At 31.6% G+C, this 22414-nt stretch overlaps 1 protein-coding gene and 1 long non-coding RNA gene across 2 annotated transcripts in view; both read right to left on the bottom strand.

Annotated features, from left to right (window-relative positions):
• Positions 1–348: 348 nt before the first annotated feature.
• LOC127704921 (uncharacterized) lies at positions 349–8823 on the bottom strand. Its single transcript, XR_007983578.1, has 2 exons — positions 1095–8823; positions 349–744 (listed from the first exon to the last, which is right to left on the bottom strand). It is a non-coding gene; the product is annotated as an uncharacterized LOC127704921 (long non-coding RNA).
• Positions 8824–14088: 5265 nt separating this feature from the next.
• Positions 14089–22414, bottom strand: part of LOC127705520 (plectin-like) — a 64502-nt gene continuing 56176 nt past the window's right edge. Inside the window, exons 27-32 of the mRNA XM_052209848.1 lie at positions 21465–21508; positions 20866–20896; positions 19750–19793; positions 18182–18224; positions 16884–16953; positions 14089–15524 (exon numbers count right to left, since the gene is read on the bottom strand). Of these exons, the coding sequence (XP_052065808.1) occupies positions 15515–15524; positions 16884–16953; positions 18182–18224; positions 19750–19793; positions 20866–20896; positions 21465–21508 (242 nt within the window). The 3' untranslated portion in view covers positions 14089–15514. The remainder of the gene's footprint in view (positions 15525–16883; positions 16954–18181; positions 18225–19749; positions 19794–20865; positions 20897–21464; positions 21509–22414) is intronic.

Raw genomic sequence — 22414 nt, 5'->3', positions numbered from 1 at the left:
GACCTGAACCTGGTGATAATTCTACGACTGTAAACCAATTTTTGAGTATTGTGGTCTAAAAATAATACATGGAATGATCAGTCTATTTTAAACGTGTATAAAAGAAAATTGACATCTGAAGAAAGTTTCAAAATGCAAAGGTTTTGCAATATGGGATGAAAGGGCAATTAAACATGTCAAGACAGTTTTTTGCTAATTGAAGTGTAATTTATAGCAGGTTTTACTGTACATATGAAATGAAACTTACTGAAATATCTTTCGTCAGTAAATATAAGTATACATTTTAACTTGATTTGGCACAAATTGGTATATACAAAACAAAACAGTAACTGAACTCCAAGGAACTCCAATTTGAGTTTAAATTATTGGAGTTACCTCCCATTATCCAATATTATTGTTGGACTTTTTTTTTAGATAGATTTATATACACCATGCACAATTTATGTTGGTTTTTTTCATGAAATAATCTACTAGTACATGGAAAGTATGGTAATACATGCACCCACACACATCATGTTTTAACTTTAATGTCTGAAGAATATTGGCATGGATATATATGATCTATTTACAACAGACTATAAAACATAAGTATATATATATATATATATAAATGAATACACAGACTTTACAAACAAACAAAGTGCTTGTGAGCACTGAAAGGTAAAGACTGCTTTCAATTTTCAATTTCAATTTCAATTATTAGAGTTATCTCCCATTATCCAATGTTGTTGTTGAACTTGTGAACTTTTTGTTTGTTAAGAAAAGATAGATTCATATACACCATGCACAATTTATGTTGATTTTGTTGTTGATAAAAATAATCTACATGGAAAGTATGGTTATACATGCACCCACACACATCATGTTTTAACTTTAATGTCTGAAGAATATTGGCATGGATATATATGATCTATTTACAACAGACTATAAAACATAAGTATATATATATATATATATAAATGAATACACAGACTTTACAAACAAACAAAGTGCTTGTGAGCACTGAAAGGTAAAGACTGCTTTCAATTTTCAATTTCAATTTCAATTATTAGAGTTATCTCCCATTATCCAATGTTGTTGTTGAACTTGTGAACTTTTTGTTTGTTAAGAAAAGATAGATTCATATACACCATGCACAATTTATGTTGATTTTGTTGTTGATAAAAATAATCTACATGGAAAGTATGGTTATACATGCATCCACACACATCATGTTTTAACTTTAATGTCTGAAGAATCTTGGCATGGATATATATGATCTATTTACAGTTAACTATAAAACATGATTATATATGAACACAGACACTATACAAACAAAAAAACAAAGTGCCTGTCAGCACCGAAGGGTAAAGACTGCTTTCAATTTTCAATTTTGAGCTTAAATCAATGGAGTTATCTCCCATTGTTCAATCTTGCTGTTGAACTTGTGAACTTTTTTTTTAGAAAAGATAGATTTATATACACCATGCACAATTTATGTAATTGTTTTGGAGAAATAGTTAACATGGAAAGTACGGTAATACATGCACACACACACATCATGTTTTAACTTTAATATCTGAAGAATTGGGCATGGATATATATGATCTAATGAATCTTCACCTCAATGCACTGTGTTGTTTGAACTCTCGAAGGTGAAGATGTTTAAGCTTGGAAGATATAGCTATCGAGCCAGTACCAAAAGAAAGATTTTGATTTTATACAATCTTTACCCAAATTTTATAATAGAGTACGGCATAATAAAAAACTTACATATGCACACATGACACAAGTATAGTCTAGTATATATAGTATAGTTTTATTCAGGCACATTCAAGCACTTGTACAAATAAATCATAGACATGTGCAATCATAGATATTTACATAATAGTATTTACTTATTTACATGCACTTTCATTTACAAACTGATAATTACAATTCTGCCATTACTTCATTTGTCCCCAGTTATCTCAATAAAAATTAAAGACAACAAAAAATATGTAGTCATTACTTAAAGTGATTCTAACATGGTCAAATCTAACCTGCGACCTTGCAATGTAACATATCATTGAAATATCCTTGACTTTTAAAAATGTTCAAAGTGGAAAATATCAGATCAGCTTAGGAACTGTAGTTTGCTTTAGTGATATGAGGCAATAGACTATTTTCATATTACCGACTTTTGACTCCGGATTATATAATTTGTCGACTGGTTACCTTGGACATCATGGTACTCGGTCAAGTAAGAGCAACCAAAATAATTAAAATCAAACATATAATCAGTGTAATTTGAGGGGAAAGTTTACTGTTTTCCAATGATTTTGTAGTGAAATAAAAATGTTAAGCAGGAAATATTCCCCCAAAATTGTACCGATTGAAAGCTTGGTTTTGCTTCTTTAGCTTGCTCTTACCTGACTTGGTACCATGATGTCCAAGGTAACCAGTCGACAAATTATAATCCGGAGTCAATATCGGTAATATGAAAATAGTCTATTGAACACATGGAACTTTAAGATTGTACAAATGTATCTAGGATGCATGTTTTCCCATCTCCATGCAAAATTGTTTGATGATACTTCAAAATCATAGGAGTCTGATTACTCTGGTGGAATGATAAACATTTAAATTGACAAACTCAAAATGTTAGTTGAATTCTATACTTTACAAGACTTTAAAAAGTTCATGCAATTTGGTTTGACAATTCAAGTCCTATAACTCTTAAATGACTAATGTTAAAATCATTAAACTTGAAAAATAGCATTGTTTTTTGTCAAGTTTTCAGCTTTTTGTTTTTTTAAACAACCAAAATTTTCAAAATTATGTTAATTCGAACAACACATTTTAGATTTCTAGAAGACACTTTATATTTTGAACCACCCTTAAATTGAAAAAATATAATACATTAATTGTTATATAATTTAACCTTAAATAAAATAATACTGCACAATACAGGTACAAATGTATAACATAAACCATTGCACACATGACACATAACAGCTCTTCAAAGTTAGCTACAAATTGCTCTTTCTTGGTTATACATGTATATAATATATACAGGGAATTTCCTTGAATAAGATATATTCACCTTAGTCTGATTCAAAAAAAAATCTAATATGATGTATTTCCATAATTAAAGAACATATTTTCCCCATTCTTTGCTCTCATATTTCAAAAGCACCAATTAAACATAATTTGAATTAAAATACAACATTTTTTTTAAAAAAGTTTCTTCATGGAAGACAACACATGTACTTTACTAAATAAATCCAATAAAGACTTTTATTGTTTAAGTTTAGTTCTTATAAAAAAATTTAATCCATTCGCTGTTTTAGAATCAAAGGCATTCTTGGTAATAGTTTCAAAGCTGTACACCAAAACATTGTGATTGGTTTAAAACCTACAAAACAATTGAAATTCAACCAATGTCGTTACAATATTATTCTCATTTTGTTATATGAACAATAAGATTACCCATAGTCCTTTAGATTATGAAAGGAAAACTAAAGACTTTTTCTGTTTAAGTATTATTCCTGGCCCGAGGGAAGTTCTTATTTCTGACTTAATTCTTGTATTTTTAAGCTTTTGTAGATTATGAGTAAGAAGTTCACAAAATTTTGATGCCACATGACAGCAACAATTTATAAAACACTTAATGTGTTATATGTCCTTCACTTTAAATCAGATTCAATTTGACAAATAATTTATTGAAAGTTAAGCATTTAATAAGTTTACTTATTACTGGGAATTTTTTCCTGATTTTCCAATTATTTTATTCAATTGTGAGGGGAACATACAAGGTCCAGTGTTTCACTAATAATGGCTAATATATATAATCATAAATCTACGTAGTCAAGATAACTTGCATACAGTGAGAATTTTTGTTCAAATAATTACTTAGATGCCATCAAATATTATACTAAAGACAATTAACCCTAACCATGCATTAATCTTATTATGAGGGTCTGGATGGTGGTCTTTAATTTTGTAGGTCCTTTTTCCACCCAATTATTTATTCTCTAGTCTTTATCTATTTTGCTTTTTTCCTCTCCTCATTATTTAAAGGGCCCTTTAATGCTAATGATTATTCTCTAGTCTTTATCTATTTTGCTTTTTTCCTCTCCTCTTTATTTAAAGGGCCATTTAATGCTAATGATTATTCTCTAGTCTTTATCTATTTTGCTTTTTTCCTCTCCTCTTTATTTAAAGGGCCCTTTAATGCTAATGATTATTTATTCTCTATTCTTTAAAGCCCATTCAAACCCCCTATTATGACACTGTTTGCTAAGCTGGAACCTTTTTATATAACATCTTTGATGGGTTGTTGTCTCATTGGCAATATATATCCTATGGTCCTACCACATCTTCTCGTTTTATATATCTAAACCCACATTAACCTAGGCTAGCAGGATAGCAGGGTTTTACTGCCAGTCGATTGATGACCAAGTGACCATATTTCTATACCCCAGTCACCCTTGGGGTGGCAATTTGACGGCAGTAGACCTAGTGACCATATTTCTATATCCCACTCACCCTTGGGGTGGCACATGGGTGGCAATCATTTTATATATCTAGCCCCGCATTCACCTAGGCAAGCAGGAAAGCAGGGTTTTACTGCTTGTCGATTGACGACCAAGTGACCATATTTCTATACCCCAGTCACCCTTGGGGTGGCACATGCATGGCATCTATATCCCAGTCACCCTAGGGGTGGTACATGGATGGCAATAGACCTAGTGACTATATTTCTATATCCCACTCACCCTTGGGGTGGCACATGGATGGCAATCATTTTATATATCTAGCCCCACATTCACCTATGCAATCAGGAAAGCAGGGTTTTACTGCCGTTCAATTGACAACCAAGTGACCATATTTCTATATCCCAATCACCCTTGGGGTGGCACATGGATGGCATCTATATCCCCGTCACCCTCGGGGTGGCACATGGATGGCATATATATACCCCTGTCACCCTTGGGGTGGCACATTGATGGCATCTATACCCCAGTCACCCTTAGGGTGGCACATGGATGGCATATATATACCCCCCGTCACCCTTGAGGTGGCACATGGATGGCATATTTATCCCAGTCACCTTTGGGGTGGCACATGGATGGCATATATACCCCTGTCACCTTTGGGGTGGCACATTGATGGCATCTATACCCCAGTCACCCTTGGGGTGGCACATGGATGGCATATAAACCCCTGTCACCCTTGGGGTGGCACATGGATGGTAATGTGGGACTATTGTAGAAAGAGAATAAGTAAACAAGGTACATAATTCTGAATCAAATATAGGCACATAAAGATTGTTTTCTTTGCCATAATTGTTACTAATGGTTACTGAACACCCCATAGTTTAAAAAAAAGAGCTTAATTATATTTTGTATGGACAAAGCAATAAACAACATTGGTAAGATAGGTCTTTAACATATGTAACTGTTTATTCATAGAAAATTTGCACATCATAATTATTTTTTTTTATCAGGAATAGGGTCTAAAGCCAGAATCTCCTCCCCCCTGAAGAATTTTCCTCAGTGGGAGGTCATTATCTGAAATAATAGGTCCACAGTCAATCTCCCTCTGAAGAATTTTCCTCAGAGGGAAATCTCTTTATTTCCAAATTTGAAAGGATGACACCCGATTATAAAAATTGTATTATAATTACAAGTATCAAAAATGGAGGAAATAAGCATTTATGGTCTAGAAGCTGAATTTTAACAATATAAATTAAAATTGATATGCGGTTTAAAATTTTAGGCTTTAAGATGGTCCAAATAAATCAATACATGTATATGTTTACAAGCTATAATACCAATATCAGCACTGTTTTGTGGGAATGATATGCCATTGAAAAAATCCTAAAAATTCAGCAAATTCACAAACCACCCGCCTCCCCACAATTTAAAAGTGACATCTTAAATGTAAGTCCCTCTCCCCAAGGGTGTTTGTAATATGCTTTAATTTCTTAATCAATATGATTCTCTATAAGATGTGAATAAACTTCTCAGAAAACAAGATATAAGCCAAAATCTGCATTTTACTCCTATGTTCTATTTTTAGCCATGGTGGCCATAATTTTTGGTTGGCCGAGTCATCGGACACATTTTTTAAACTAGATACCCCAATGATGATTGTGGCCAAGTTCGGTTAAATTTGGCCCAGTAGTCTCAGAGGAGAAGATATGTTTAAAAGTTAACAACGACAGAGGATGACATTATTTATTACATTTATCAATTAAGTCTTGGAAACAAAATAATTTGCTCCATGTGCTATCTTTTGATTATAAGGGATCTGACCAAGTTTCATAAAACTTTTAAACCACAGACTGACCATTAATAAAATAGAGAATGGAAATGAGGAAAGAGAGACCAAAGAGTAAACAAGAATGTGTCCATAATACACTGATGCCCCACTTGCACTATCATTTTCTTTGTTCAGTGGACCATGATATTTGGGTTAAAACTCTTAATTTGGCATTAGAATTAGAAAGATCATATCATAGAGAACATGTGTACTAAGTTTCAAGTTGATTGGACTTCAACTTCATCAAAATCTACCTTTTGACCAAAAGTTTTAACCTGAAGTTGGATAGACAGTCGGACGAACAAACAGACCCACAGACCAGAACATGTACTATCTTAGATGAGGCATAAAAAAACAGCTAAATGCCACCAATTGGTCTCCAACACAGCAAGAAAATCTTGTACCAGGAAACATACTTCATCTAGCCCCTTTACAAAAATATGTACAGTAAAAATGGACATCACACTGAATCTTAAACATACAAATGAACTGAAATTATAAAACATACAAGACTTACAAAAGCCTGTGGCTCCTGACTTGGGACAGTTGCAAAACTGTTGGCAGTTCAGCGAATAATGTAACCTAGGACAACTATATTTAGTTTTGGCAACTTTCATGGCAGGCTAAATATGTCTCGCCTGTCGGCATAATATTCATAAAAAGCCAATCTGATGGACAGCAACATGGTTTATTAATTCAATCACTTTTCTAATTGTTTTATTTCATTGTACCACTCAGATTTTCAGCATGGAATATTTGGATACACAATTTTCAGTTTTTCATAAGAACTTATTTTCATTCATCTGTCTTTCAAAGATTGAAATAGTTTTCAATATCTCAGATTTTTAATCATTCCAAACTGAAAGCCATAAATTTGATTTACGTAAGTATGACAGATATCCCAAAAATTGTGTCCTTGTAAATTCATTTAAAAATTGCATTAAATAAATATCATTGCCCACTAATCCATTAAAAACAAATAGTATTCAAAATGAATTTCTCAAACACTTAATATTCAGAACAATAATTTGTATTTCTTACATGCAAGAATTAGGATTGAATACATTCTTAGAATTTTAGTTTACAGTTAATATCAGTAAATCATCCAAAGAAAATTTGACTGACCACGTTACCATTAAGAACCTTTGGTTCCATGATATTCTTTAAAGCAACTACCATTTATCAATTGACCTACAGCACATGCAAAGAGTGGATTATAATCAACAGGGAGATATAAAATCCATATATACAAGTGTACCTGGATTGTTGCTACATAATAATAGAAGGTTCACAATAAGAAAAAGGAAGTCTCCTTTGTTTTATTTTTCTATAGTTCCCAACTGACCTCACTAACAACCCCTAGGCTAAGGTCAAGATATGAACCAGTCCTACCTGTATCGGATGTATCCTTATAACTAGTTATGTAGGAATTACAGAAGGAATCAATAATGTCAACAAACTTTGAATTATATTTATATAAATAAAAATCAATAAAAAAAAAAAAAAATTTTTTTTTTTGAATTTTGAGAAAAAAGAAATGCCTAAATTGGGGAATGTGAAGTAAAAGGACAATGCAAGCTTCCTCTAGATGGGAGGATATTTAAGACCAGCAACATATATACATGTCCAAAGGCGATCATACCACATCTAATGTTTAAATGTATATGTGTTTAAAAAATGAAATATTAGATCATGTCTGAATTGTGAAAGACCCTACATCAGTCTGTTTTTGTACATATCTTTGTCATTCGGTCTTGATGAAGAGGTAATTTGTCTTACTGGCAATCATATCACATCTCCATATGTGTATGCTAGAACAACATTCTATAGCTGAAGACTGTATGTTAACCTTATAAGGTGTCAGTCATATTTTGTTGTTGGGAAGTTGCTGTCTCATTGAAGTTAATAATCCAAATCATCCTTTTTTACATATGCTGAGTCATTTAATGAACAATTACTCTGTAAAAAAAACTCTGGTTTCTCTTCAAACCCAACTAGTCTTTGCTCTTACTCTTTAGTATCTGTTGGTTGGTGAAGGAATAGCAATACCAATTTTAAAGACTCTGGCTGTGACTCAGCTGGGGTGGGGGACAAAGGATTAATGAGACTGCTACAGGGGGTAGCCAAGACTAGAAGAGGATTGAGCATACTGTGAACCAACTCATTTTCCAAACAATTCATGTACAAGATTTCGAGCAAAAACTAATAAGCCAAATATTAATCGTGAATATTTCAAAAGAGAATTATCAGCTGTTAAATGAATTCCCTCCAAAATTTAGATAACCACAAAAATTGTTCATTAAATAATTTGGTTTATAGTAGTTGGTTCCTATAGAAATGTCAACTGTGTTACAAAAATAGGTCATTCAAACATGAAAAATTTAATTTAATTTGGGAGGTGCCTGGTAATTTATATGTTCCCCATTAAAATAAAATTTGAATATATGGTCAATAGAAATGAAAAGAGCAAATCTAATAAATTTCTAAACATGAACATTCAGATATCCCTTAAAAATGGAAACCAGGTCTGAGGAGAGAACATTTTTCTAACTAAACATATAATCACCCAAAGATATTCCTTACTTAACTGTCCCATTCTGAATTTTTATTTGAAATAATATTCATTTTCAACTAGAAACTTTTGGTAATAATTAAGTCTTTTTTAAAGTTATTCACTAACACTAGTCAGTCTCAACCCAATAAATTCTATTCAGCACACATCAACCATATCCCTCCATCTGGTTAGTACCCCAAAACCTTACTAGAATGTCATACATCAATCTCTCTCTCCCTTGCACCACCTATCACGCCACTAAAATACCTAACAACCTATTTAGGAAGTATCATGTTAGTAAAACCACCAGGTTAGTTTTGATACTTCAAAAAATAAAAAGATTTTTAAATGGAGTACAAGACATGGAGGGACACATAAATAAAGAAATTAAAATATTTCATGAATTAAATTGAATGGATGTTACAATTTTCAGTGTGCCCAACTGGTCTATGGAATAACCTTCATAAGAATTGCAAGAAACCAAAACTATGTGGAGTCAAACACAAAGTTTTTAATTAGCATTAAATCCAAAAGAGATACTATATATTTCCAAATCTCATAATTAATAAATTGAAAATTTACAGGAATGAAAAAAATAATATATCAAATTTCTGAAAGCATTACTGCAGACCTTATTACTGATTCAGAATGAGAAAAAGTTAAATAATTAACATAAAAAAAAATGAAATAATGATGAACAGGAAGGATTTGAAAATAATATGAAAAAAAGGGGAAATGGCATAGGAAAAAAGTAATTAAAAAACTGAGAGCTGCTCTTCATGCACAAACCAAAAAGTTATAACAAAATGTTGACATTGCTATGGAAATATGCTCCTTTTAATGCAGACTACACACAGGCACTTATCAAGGATAAAAAGAACCAAGCATTATACTTTATTTTCACATTCCACAATGTAGGTGATTCCTTTTAATACATAATTCGAAGTCTGGTGACAATGTTGATCACAACTAACCTCTTAACGAGAAGAAGGATACAACAGATACAGACAAGCTGCTTCAAAACTTGCCCCAATGTCACCTAGAAACCATCAGCAAGGACCAGCTGAGAGCTAATTATTTAACAAACAAGACTTCAATTTTCCCATTGTGAACTTCTCTTATGTAGCACTAACCCAGTTATACCTGTAAATGAATTTCATTTCTCCTTGCTGACAAGTTGTTCCACTCTTTGCATCTCATATAGGTATTTCCTTGAAAAACAGTGGCTGCTAAAAATGAAATGCTGAATCAAAGGTTTTTAATCATAAAAATGATTGCATAACAAAATTCTTTGTTTACTGTTTTACTAACAATCTGCATGTGAAAAATATTATTATAATTCTATTTCATATATATTTGATTTTTATTACATTTTTGGGGTGTTTTAACACCACTTTTAAGCACTGCTTTTTGGGCAATTTCGTTGTGGCGAGTTTTTAATGGTGGAGGAAGCTGGAGAGCCAATTTCATATCTAAAATCTGTATCTTAAAAAAAAACAGGATTAGTAATGGGTCTGATCAAAGTTATATGTTTACTGGAGCATAACATTATTTTTCCTTTTCACTGATGTAAAGAAAAAACTTGGACAAAAATTTTCTTGGTACAATGAGTGATATAAAAATCACCTGTTCCCTTCCACTCAAGATGTAAAAATCACCTGTTCCCTTCCACTCAAGATGTAAAAATCACCTATTCCCTTCAACTCCAGATGTAAAAATCACCTGTTACCTTCAACTCAAGATGTAAAAATCACCTATTCCCTTCAACTCAAGATTATTTTAAAGAAGCTTTATAACTTAAAATTCCAAGTGGTGAAGTTGAAATCATCCCTTACAAAATTTTTCAGACACTGTCACAAGTTGGTTGACCGTTATTGATTATCTGTTTCACAGATGTCAACAGATATGTTCAAATTGTCGAAACAACTATCTCTTTTCCTCAATGTCACCTTCCAAATAAGACTTATCGAATTTGTTCTTACATGTCAGAGCAACACATCAGATGTCATAGGCAGTTGGGGGAGCTGGAGGGCCCTGGCCCCCCTATCGTGGGTAAAGAAATGGTTGATTATATAGGGAATCACTGAAGCATGATTGCTCGTTATATCCTCAGGATGTTTCGTTTAATTTTGACAAAAGCCATATAAAGATTCCATATGAGAGTTATTTCCCCTTTAGTATTTGATATAAGTGAAATGTATTTGTAACTGGAAAACCATAAGTGATAGAGGCCTAGAGTCATTTGATTTGAGGTCCTTGGTCCATAAAAATGAAAATGAGGTCAAGGTCAAAGGTCAAGGTCATGTTCAAAATTTTGATTTTAGCTTGTTATCACTTATCACTTATTTTCAGAAATCTTATAAGACACAACAAAATATTTTTACAGAATTTTTAGTTGCGACATGTCGTAACACGTAAATTTTTAGTTTAAAGGGTACGTAGACATTAAATGGGAGTTGTCTTCCCTATTATATCTAAAATTACAGGTATGATGATATAACTCATTTGTCATATATAATTAAGACCTATGGTCTTTTGATTTGTCCTTGGTTTATGACATTGAAATTGAGCTCAAGGTCATTGGCAAATTTAACATTCTAAATTTTGACCTGTGCTTTTACCTTTTATGTATACATGATAAAACCATGGGACTTTTTGCAATAGGTCAGTGTCAAGTAAACTAGCAAACAATACCGAAGTGACATTTTTCAAAACGGAAGTAAAAAATTATCTCCCTTATTTATATCTTTTTGTATAGAAATCATATATTTTTGGAATCAGCGTACAATATGCTGTCATTTGACACCGGGATTGACATTTAAAACTAAATTTTAATATTTTCATATCAAAATAGATCCTTACTGGTGGAGAGACCTTTAATTTTTTTTATAGTTTTTTCTGCTTGTCTAAGCTTGGATCAGCACTAAATCAGAGTTGTTAGTGCATTCAGATTTGACGATATTCATTTCACATTTTTCTGATGAGGGAGATTCTATCTAAATTTTGTATATTTTTATTACTCAAGTTTTATGCAAGTTTTATTAAAACGTATTTATTTATAGATGATTGGGAAACAATTTTTTTACAACTTATATTTATCCCTTTCCACTTTACGGGTGCAAATGCTGCTTTTAGTGGCATTAGCCTGCTCTTTTTCGAAATCTACAAGGGTGTCTTTTACTACAAGAGATATTGCACTCTCTTAAGAAGAGGTAGCCATTTATCATCCCCTTCTGACTGACTATCATCATTTCTAAAGAACATACTCCAAAATAATGTCAAGGGAGAGCGGAAAATTCAATCCTTGAAATCTTCTCCTGGAACAGGGATTGGACAAGGGATCTTTGTTTGTTGTTCATTTAGCTAACCAAAGTTAATGTAAGTTAAGGTTCATTAAAATGAAAGACCCATTTTACCTTATTCAGGATAGACCCATTTTACCTTATTCAGGATTCAATACCATGTGTCTAAGATCATTCTCTTTCTCCACAAATCCCCCAAATTGTAATGGCAAATCACAACTTACACCTAACATCCCATATCAAAACTCATTTGTGCACAAAACATGTATATTTGTTCTCTGGTTTAGTTAATTAATGAGAAAGGAAGATACCTTCTGACAAAAAACATTAAAAATAGGAATTGAAAGTCCAATATTTGACACTGAAATAGAGCATCAGCATTATTGCACCCCAAGGAAATTTAAAATTCATACTTTCAAATTCTATTTGCCCGAGTTTAATTTAAACCTTCCATTTATTTTAGTGTTCCCTTTATGAATACAGGAATTGAGATACTTCATTCTTCTCAACTGTAAGATTTGTTATTATTTTTTTTTGTAATATTCTTTACACAGATGAATCGAATATTTATTGTCTCATTATTATAAACTAATGTGTAGAAGTCATTATAACGTATGCAGGGGCGGATCCAGCCATTTTAAAAAGGGGGGGGGGGGTGTTCCAAACCCAGGACAAATAGTCCAGTCAATCTAGCATAAATTTGACAGCAGAATGTATTGATTCTTGATATTTTGGACATCTTTAGAGTATAACAAATAACTCTTAAGGTGTTTCCATCTCTTTTTTCAAACTACAATCTAAATTTCGTAATTCATTAGTTGACCATTTATTAAATTTTTCAACGTGTCAAGGTACAGAATATCAAATTAAATAAAATTAATTAAGCATATATTGTTCTTTTTGTGGTTTAAAGTTTCTTTAAACAAGTTAGATGCTGAAAAAATATAATTAAAAGATATAAACAATACCAAATTTTCACATTATTTTTTCAAAATGGTCACAAAGCCACAAATTTGCAATTTCTTTAATGAAAAATACGTAAAAAAAATTATATATACCCATAACACCTTCCGTTTTGTACATTTTATGAGCAGAAAATGATAAAATATAGTCAAATACAAACTTATAACCCCATCAAAGTATCATGCTTTACCTGAATTTTAAGAAAATTAACAAAAAAACTGACAAAAAAGACACATTTTTGCGGAGTTATCTTCCCTTTCCAATGTTAATTTCCATAGGAAATTAAAAATGCTGATTTTTGAGTTTTCCTCAAGTTAGATTTTATGGGACTTTTTTCTGTGTATAATTGGGGCTATAGATTAGAACGAAAACATTTTCTGTTGCAAACCTTAGTTTGACTGGACTAAAAGGGGGGGGGGGGTCCAACTATATGTCCCTATTCAAATGCATTGATTGTCCAAAAAAAAGGGGGGGTTCCAACCCCCGGAACCCTCCCCTGGATCCGCCACTGGTATGGCCTGGGCTCCTGAACTATTTTCTATTTTATACTTCAAAACTTTCACTGTGTGCCAGGTGAGCAATTTTCAAATGAGCTTGCACACATCATATTAAGGTAGATTCACTGTATACCACCATCTTGGGTTGAACAACAGCAGTACATAAGTGGTCTAGTTCTTTCCCTAAATCTGCAAATTTTGAGACAGATTTGCTATTGATGTGTAATAAGACTATTTAATTTCATAAACGAAAAAAACTGATTTATTACATAATCCAAAATGTTTAAACAAATTCCAAAGATTTATGTTTTAGGATCAATTTTCAAATTAGCCATTAAGGAGGGGGGACTCTTGTTAAAAATGTTTTATACTGAATTGATAGTGAAATTTTAAATTTTTTACTTGTAGCTAGAAAACAAGTTCTGTGATCCCATTTCTTTTATTTTGTTGAAGCAAATAATAAAACATATCTTCTCTATCATATTTTATCTAAAAATTCTTTAAGACTTATTAAAAAGATGTGTGTTTTCAAGAATAATGTATGCAAATTTGTGCAATTGTGCATGACTTGTAGCTTAAAAAAAACAGTGACCCATACTCTTTATTATATTTTTGAAAAAAAGCATAGTAAAATTTTCATTTAGTTAGGGTAACAGAAAATTCTATCTGGAGAAATATATACCGATAATCCAACTGAACAAAAAATCAGTTATACAATGATTTTCAACATAAATCAATCAAATTAGGTTCGTCGTCTTAAAACTTGTTTTTACTGAGTACAACATCTTGCAAGAACATGAAATTAATATTTTAGAATATCAAAGCTACCCAATGAACAAATATCTTTTGACGTATTCTGCCTGGCTCTACTGTCAAGCAGTATAACAGGATTTTTGGCTAGTGCTTTAGGAAGTAGTGACCAGAAGCATTTAAAATGCATAAATTATTTTTACACAATATGAAATGTGTTTTATGGTATATCCTTTCGAGTATGTAACATTGAAGAGCTGCAGGCAAATGTTAATTGTGTGCAATGGTTCGGCTATGGCTGAACGAATTTAGCAAAATTTAGACATTTTTCTATCCAACTGAGCTTAAAGATCAATCAAATCAAATTAAAAAAGAAAAAAAAAATGAACTAAAAACAAATATGTAACGTCATAAACAAACGACAACTAAAAACAAATATGTAACACATAAACAAAGGACAACTAAAAACAAATATGTAACACATAAACAACCGACAACCAAAAACAAATATGTAACACATAAACAAACGACAACCAAAAACAATATGTAACACATACACAAACGACAACTAAAAACAAATACGTAACACATAAACAAAGGACAACTAAATACAAATATGTAACACATAAACAAACGACAACTAAAAACAAATATGTAACACATAAACAACCGACAACCAAAAACAAATATGTAACACATAAACAAACGACAACTAAAAACAAATATGTAACACATAAACAACCGACAACCAAAAACAAATATGTAACACATAAACAAACGACAAATATGTAACACATAAACAAAGGACAACTAAAAACAAATATGTAACACATAAACAAACGACAACTAAAAACAAATCTGTAACACATAAACAACCGACAACCAAAAACAAATACGTAACACATAAACAACCGACAACCAAAAACAAATACATAACACATAAACAACCGACAACCAAAAACAAATACATAACACATAAACAACCGACAACTGAAAACAAATATATAACACATAAACAACTAAAAACAAATATATAACACATAAACAACAGACAACTAAAACAAAAATGTAACACATAAACAAACGGTAAATGTTCAGCAGCAGGATCTAGATTGACAGCATGTATTGTTCTTCTGATGACTTCTGCATGTTTTACCATATTACTCCAGACTGAAATGTAATAATATTGTATAAAACACTGCTTAGTTTTAAGCAAATCTGTCAATCAAGGTTCACTTTTTAGTTCCAACTTTTTAACATGTTTAAATATAGTACTTTTCAATATAAGAAACAACTTAGCAGGTTCACAAGGTACAAAAATAATTTAGATCTTTAAATACCAATAAAAACATGAATAGGTTGTATCTTAGTATTGTTTTACTTCTGTTAAATTTGAAAACTAGGTTTTGGTAAAGGCTTTCATGTTGATAAGGCCCCACGTCGATCCGGCCCAACGTCGATCCAATCCTACCCCTGGTTCAACCCAAATGTTGTTTTTTTTCAACCATTAATAAAAGCAGAATATATCAATACTGGAGCACCTTTGTCAGCATGCTTCATTTCTACCCCATTTCTACCCCCTCCCCTTTCACATTGTTACTGGGCCAAAAGAATCTCACCTAATTCTTAATTCAAAAAGTCTTATTTCATACAAAAGTCAACTATAAAAAAATTCTTGTGGATATAGACATCAGTATATTCTCATTAAGATGGTACATAACACTATAGGAAGATAACTCTGTAAAAATCAGCTGAGCGTTTTAATTACATTCTATTGTTCTAATGTTAAGCTTCTCAATATTCAAAATTGATGTTAGTCAAACCTCTATTTGTCCAATGAAAATGTTCCAATAAAGTGTGTTGTTCAAGTTTATTGAATTTTTTATCATACAGTGAATGCACATTTGTCAAAATTTTATGAAAATTAAACAAGCAACATTAGTTTCAGCATGGAAGTAATATTGAAATATTTGAATATTACTTCCATGGTTTCAGTGAAGATGTTTGGTACCACCTTAACACTGACAAACTATTGCAGTGGTATATTTAGGCCAAAATTTAAAGTTTAAAGGGTCATAATTCCTAGAATAAAAATCTATTCAATTTTTTTTTTTGTCATTATGCACATCTACATAGAATGTCCTAATTATCTACAAAGTTTGATAATAATCTGTTGTTTTGTTTTAGAGGAGTTGCAATGTAAAACTGTTGCAGTAGCATATTTGGCCAAAATTCTAAATTCAAAGGGACATAACCTTTAGACATTTACATAGTATGTTCTGAATAACCACAAAAATTCATAAAATTTTGTGGTTTACGAGGAGTTGCTATGACAAGAACAACACTAATCGAGGATTAAATATATTTACAAACCTGAATTATTGATTACATAAAAATAAAATAATAGAGGTTCATACAAAGTCCCAACATAGCAAATTTTTTACCTGTCAAAGACGCAATAATTGTATAATGTTATGATGCAGACAATAAGGGAATATTGTCTTTTAATTTTTACACAAGGAAGCTTACCATAAAGGATCACGACTCCATTTTACAAATTCTCCATCAGCAAAAATTCTTTCTAACCTGCAGTAAGTTCCTGAAAACAAGTTAAAAGTTTTCATAGAAAAATGCTTTTACTGTTTTTCGCTGATTTTTGCTGTTGAACTGATTTTGTATTATATCCTTTGGTTTTCTATTATTCTAAATACTTAAACCAAAGGAGCCAATAACATTACAATAATTGAACTTAAAGGGAGACAATTTATTTCTTTTCCTTCTATAAGACATTAGATACAATAACAGCTTTCAAACAACAAAACAATCCATTGATTTAACTAATAATTGTCTAATTACCTCATTAATTGTACAAAGAGGTTTCAATGGAATTAGCCAAGATAGTAAAAAATAACCTCAGGTTTTCTCTACTTATATTATAGTTTCCTCTAAAAAATGCAAACAAAATGGCAAAATTGTCACTAAATAGTTTTTGACTGACAATTTTAACCATAACTTGTGTGTAGATTTATATTATTAGTCTTATTGATAATTTTTGCTTTATATATTTCTCAATTATTATAGCTTTAAACATATACATGTATTAAGCCAACAATACTATAAACAAATAGGTAAAATGTGCCATTTAGGGGCAATACCACCTTTATAGAGTGGGTCTAATTGGGGTCTAAGCCTGACACGGGATTGCCAATTTTTTGTACGCGTGACACGTCAAATTATTGTACATGACAGGATACGGGAAATTACAAAAAATGAGAATTGCATACGTACATATTGTAAGTGGGATAGGTGAATCTGACAAAAAAATAAGTGGGATCCGGGATCAGAACCCCCCTCCCCTGAGACCCCCTATAGTGTTGTCAGACATTGCTGATCATAAAAGACATTTGTTGGGCATTTTCATAAATGTTCGCTAACCCTTATATTTGACACTAAGAACCATTAAAGGAAAGAGAATATACCTGGGGCACAGAGGAGAAAAAAGCAAACAACAGAGAAGAGTGGAGGAAACTTGTCCTTGTCCTATGTGCCAAAAGGCATAGCAAAGACTGTATATAAGTAAGTAAGTATAATTATAAATGTTTCACCAAGGTAGAACATATTTGCATAATTAAGGAAGGGTAACTGGATCCACACACATATTTATTTTGGGCCTGACGTAATAATTGTGACATAATTTTGTGGAATTAAATAATGAAACAAATATGCACAATACAGACAAAAACAAAGCAAATATAACTTTATTTGTATGTATGTCCATCATCTAAAAAATTAGTGATGCCTGCAAAATAAATGCCACAATAATTTACCTTTGTTGTTTTTCTGGTCTTTCATCAACTTTTTAATCTGCATCTGTTTGTAAGAAATAAAGATTTAAACCTGTTAAATGCATGATCTTAGGCAGATTCCTCTAATGAATATGTGATTTATTAAAGATGTAATTAGAGAAAATGATTCTTTTACTTCAACAATGTGACTTGCATCTATTTAATGGGGTCTTGTAAAAGCTAAGGTATATGAATAAGTCTGTGGCTAAGTGGTCATAGGAGCCATTCTACTGTATCAGTAGCCTGATTTGATTTTTGATTTTTGTTGTTTTAACGCCATTTTTAAACACCACATTTAGGCTATTTCGTGGCGGCCAGTTTTCATTGGTTGAGGAAGCCTGAATACCCAGAGAAAACCACCGACCTTCAATAGGAAAACTGACAATCCTAGACTAAGTCAATTAAGATTGAAGTCGAGTGCACCTGCATGAGAGGGGTTCGAACTCACAACCTCAGTGTTGACTGGCTAGTGATTACAGTAGTAACTACTTAGACCACTAAGCCACCAAGGCCACCAAGGCCCCTCACTAGCCTGCGCATTTGAGTTTGAACACTGCACAAGGTACGTGCATTTGACTGATCTAAGTTAAAAAGAATTGAAAATTTCCTGTGGAAGGTAGAATATGTTCTCCAGGAATTCAGGCTTTCTCCATCAATAATAAGAGACTTAAAACAGTTTGAGAAGCTCAATGGGAAAATATTTCGTTTTGTTATATGTTTTTACCATTATTGCTATCATATTTATGTTTTCCTATTTATCTTCTTCAATGATATCTTTATAGTTCTGGTATTGATGATAAATTTTATTATCAAATACTTATAGAAAATAATGGTATAATTATACCCCATGATAAAACTTATTTGTACATATATTTATTCATTAAATTTGAAGAATTGCCTTAGCCGTGTGATATGACTTTTGTTATCAACTGCTTCCGACTTATATCAACTGCTTCCAGTTATTATCGCATGCTTTGTTGTAACGTTATCAGATGACATTTCGACGTCATTCTGCAAATTCCGGAAAATAGACCTCACTGGTACATTTCTTTGTGCAAAGTTAAAAATAACAAAGTTGGATACAAAAAAATATTAGGGATAAGGAAAATATATTATTAAAAAATGCAAAATAAATATTACAACAAAAGCATTTTTCAAAGTTTTAAAAATAGTTTTTGTCTGTATGTCTTCTGTTGAAGTAAATGATAAAAAGAACATAACATGTCATTTTTCATATCAGACCCCTATCAGACCATGGTCAAAATCATCCCTCAAGCCTGTCAGTTCTCAGGCTGATATCATGACATAGTGCTGATAAGAGATCTGATATGAAAAATGACGTGTTATAATCTATATTTATCGCTTTTTTTCAAATTGTTTCTTTGATTATGATTACTGACTGATATTTCCTTTCTCAGCACAAAAGAGTGATATAAAAATTTATCAAAAACTGCCTTTTATACCCCTGTGTTATATATTTAGCAACAGTGACCAAATTTATTAAAAATTAGTGAAATAAAAAAAGTACTAAAAATGTGATTGAATAGTACCTTTGTTTTAGATCTGGTCATGATCTTCTCTTGTCTGGCAACAACTGAAATAAATATTCAATATTTACAAAAATCTATATTAAAAACATTCAAAAAAGGAGGGAATAAAATAAAGACAAACATTTTTTTTTAAACCGAACATGACAGCTATGAAAACATTGTAGAGCTGAGTGGATGATAGAGAGGAGAGGTTAAAATATCAAACTTGTACTTGCCTAATCCTATAATTTGTTTAATTCAAAAAAAGAAGATATGGTGTGATTGCCAATGATACAACTTTACAATAGTTCCTCTTGCAGTCATTCAAGATATGGCATACTGATTCCAAAAGACTTTTAATTTCCCAATAAGCAACAAAAGCCTTTAAAAAAGTTGATATTTAGAGGAAGCCTTGCTAGAATCAAAGAAAAATTATTAGCATAGATTTTCCTAGATAAAAAAATATAGGTTCAAGACTGTGTGTTGAAGACCGTACCTAGACCTATAATGGTTTACTTTTATAAACTGTGACTTGGATGGAGAGTTGTCTCATTGGAACTCATACCACATCTTCCTATATCTATCTCATTGTTTTTCTCAAGGCAATTTGTACTTATCTCCCTTGCCTTTCAATATTTTACTTAAAAATATGTGTCAGAGTGTAAAAAAGACTTCTAATTTCTTAAGAAATTAAGAAAAATATTTTATTTTGTCTTTGCTTTAATGCAGAGTGCAAACAACAACCAATCAGGATAAGCTAGATTCTTATTTCATCACATCAGATGTTATCTTCATTTAATGAGGGGCCTGATGGGTTATTTTTGTTCTTTTTGATCGGTGCATTTCGCTATCGTGATCCGTTTTTCTACAGATTTTTTTCTTTTTATATTTTCGTGATCCGTTATCATGGAAATTTATTTTTTGTGAATCGTGATTGACAAAAAAATCATCTCGCGAATCATGATGAGACACCCCCCCCCCCCCCCCATCAGGCCCCTCTTTAATGGGTATGACTTAAATAGAAAGACAACAAAATAAGACAAGCATTTTTGTTTATCTATGTATCAAAAAGAAAAATTATCAAAGTATAATTTTTTGTAAAGTTTTCTGAGTAAATTACAGGAACTTAATATTCACCTTTCTCTAATTTCTTGCCTTCGGCTTGGTTCTGAAAAAAAAGTCAATACTTTAAAATCTAATAAATGAATGATTATTAACTAAATATTCATTAAAAAGAATATTTACTGTGGATTCATTAATATTCGTTGGATACAAATTTTCGTGGATTTTGTAGGTACAGGTGAACCACGAAATTAAATCTGCAATGAATAAACAATTTTCTATAGGCTTGTATGCAGACTTCAGCAAAACATGAAATTAAATATCCTTGAAAGTTTTCCCTTATCCCTGAATTGGTACCCACGAAAAACAAATGAATCCATAGGAGTTGGAAAATGATCAAACACAATGTAATGAGGCTGATATCATGACCTAGTGCTGATAAGGGGTCTGATATGAAAAATGCCATGTTATAATCTATATTTATCGCTTTTTTTCAAATTGTTTCTTTGATTATGATTACTGACTGATATTTCCTTTCTCAGCACAAAAGAGTGATATAAAAAATTATCAAAAACTGCCTTTTATACCCCTGTGTTATATATTTAGCAACAGTGACCAAATTTATTAAAAATTAGTGAAATAAAAAAAGTACAAAAAATGTGATTGAATAGTACCTTTGTTTTAGATCGTGTCATTATCTTCTCTTGTCTGGCAACAACTGAAATAAATATTCAATATTTAAAAAAATCTATATTAAAAACATTCAAAAAAGGAGGGAATAAAATAAAGACAAACATTTTTTTTTAAACCGAACATGACAGCTATGAAAACATTGTAGAGCTGAGTGGATGATAGAGAGGAGAGGTTAAAATATCAAACTTGTACTTGCCTAATCCTATAATTTGTTTAATTCAAAAAAAGAAGATATGGTGTGATTGCCAATGATACAACTTTACAATAGTTCCTCTTGCAGTCATTCAAGATATGGCATACTGATTCCAAAAGACTTTTAATTTCCCAATAAGCAACAAAAGCCTTTAAAAAAGTTGATATTTAGAGGAAGCCTTGCTAGAATCAAAGAAAAATTATTAGCATAGATTTTCCTAGATAAAAAAATATAGGTTCAAGGCTCTGTGTTGAAGACCGTACCTAGACCTATAATGGTTTAATTTTATAAATTGTGACTTGGATGGAGAGTTGTCTCATTGGCACTCATACCACATCTTCCTATATCTATCCCATTGTTTTTCTCAAGGCAATTTGTACTTATCTCCCTTGCCTTTCAATATTTTACTTGAAAATATGTCTGGTCAGAGTGTAAAAAAGACTTCTAATTTCTTAAGAAATTAAGAAAAATATTTTATTTTGCCTTTGGTTTAATGCAGAGTGCACACAACAACTAATCAGGATAAGCTAGATTCTTCTTTCATCACATCAGATGTTATCTTCACTTAATGAGGGGCCTGATGGGTTATTTTCGTTATTTTTGATCGGTGCATTTCGCTATCGTGATCCGTTTTTCTACAGGTTTTTTTTTTTTATACTTTCGTGATCCGTGATCATGGAAATTTATTTCTGTGAATCGTGATTGACAAAAAAATCATCTCGCGAATCATGATGAGAC

Source organism: Mytilus californianus, unplaced genomic scaffold, assembly GCF_021869535.1.
Source record: "Mytilus californianus isolate M0D057914Y unplaced genomic scaffold, xbMytCali1.0.p SCAF_6, whole genome shotgun sequence".
Lineage (NCBI taxonomy): Eukaryota > Metazoa > Mollusca > Bivalvia > Mytilida > Mytilidae > Mytilus > Mytilus californianus.
Note: the sequence above shows the minus strand (reverse complement) of the source record. Positions and strands in the feature narration are given on the sequence as shown.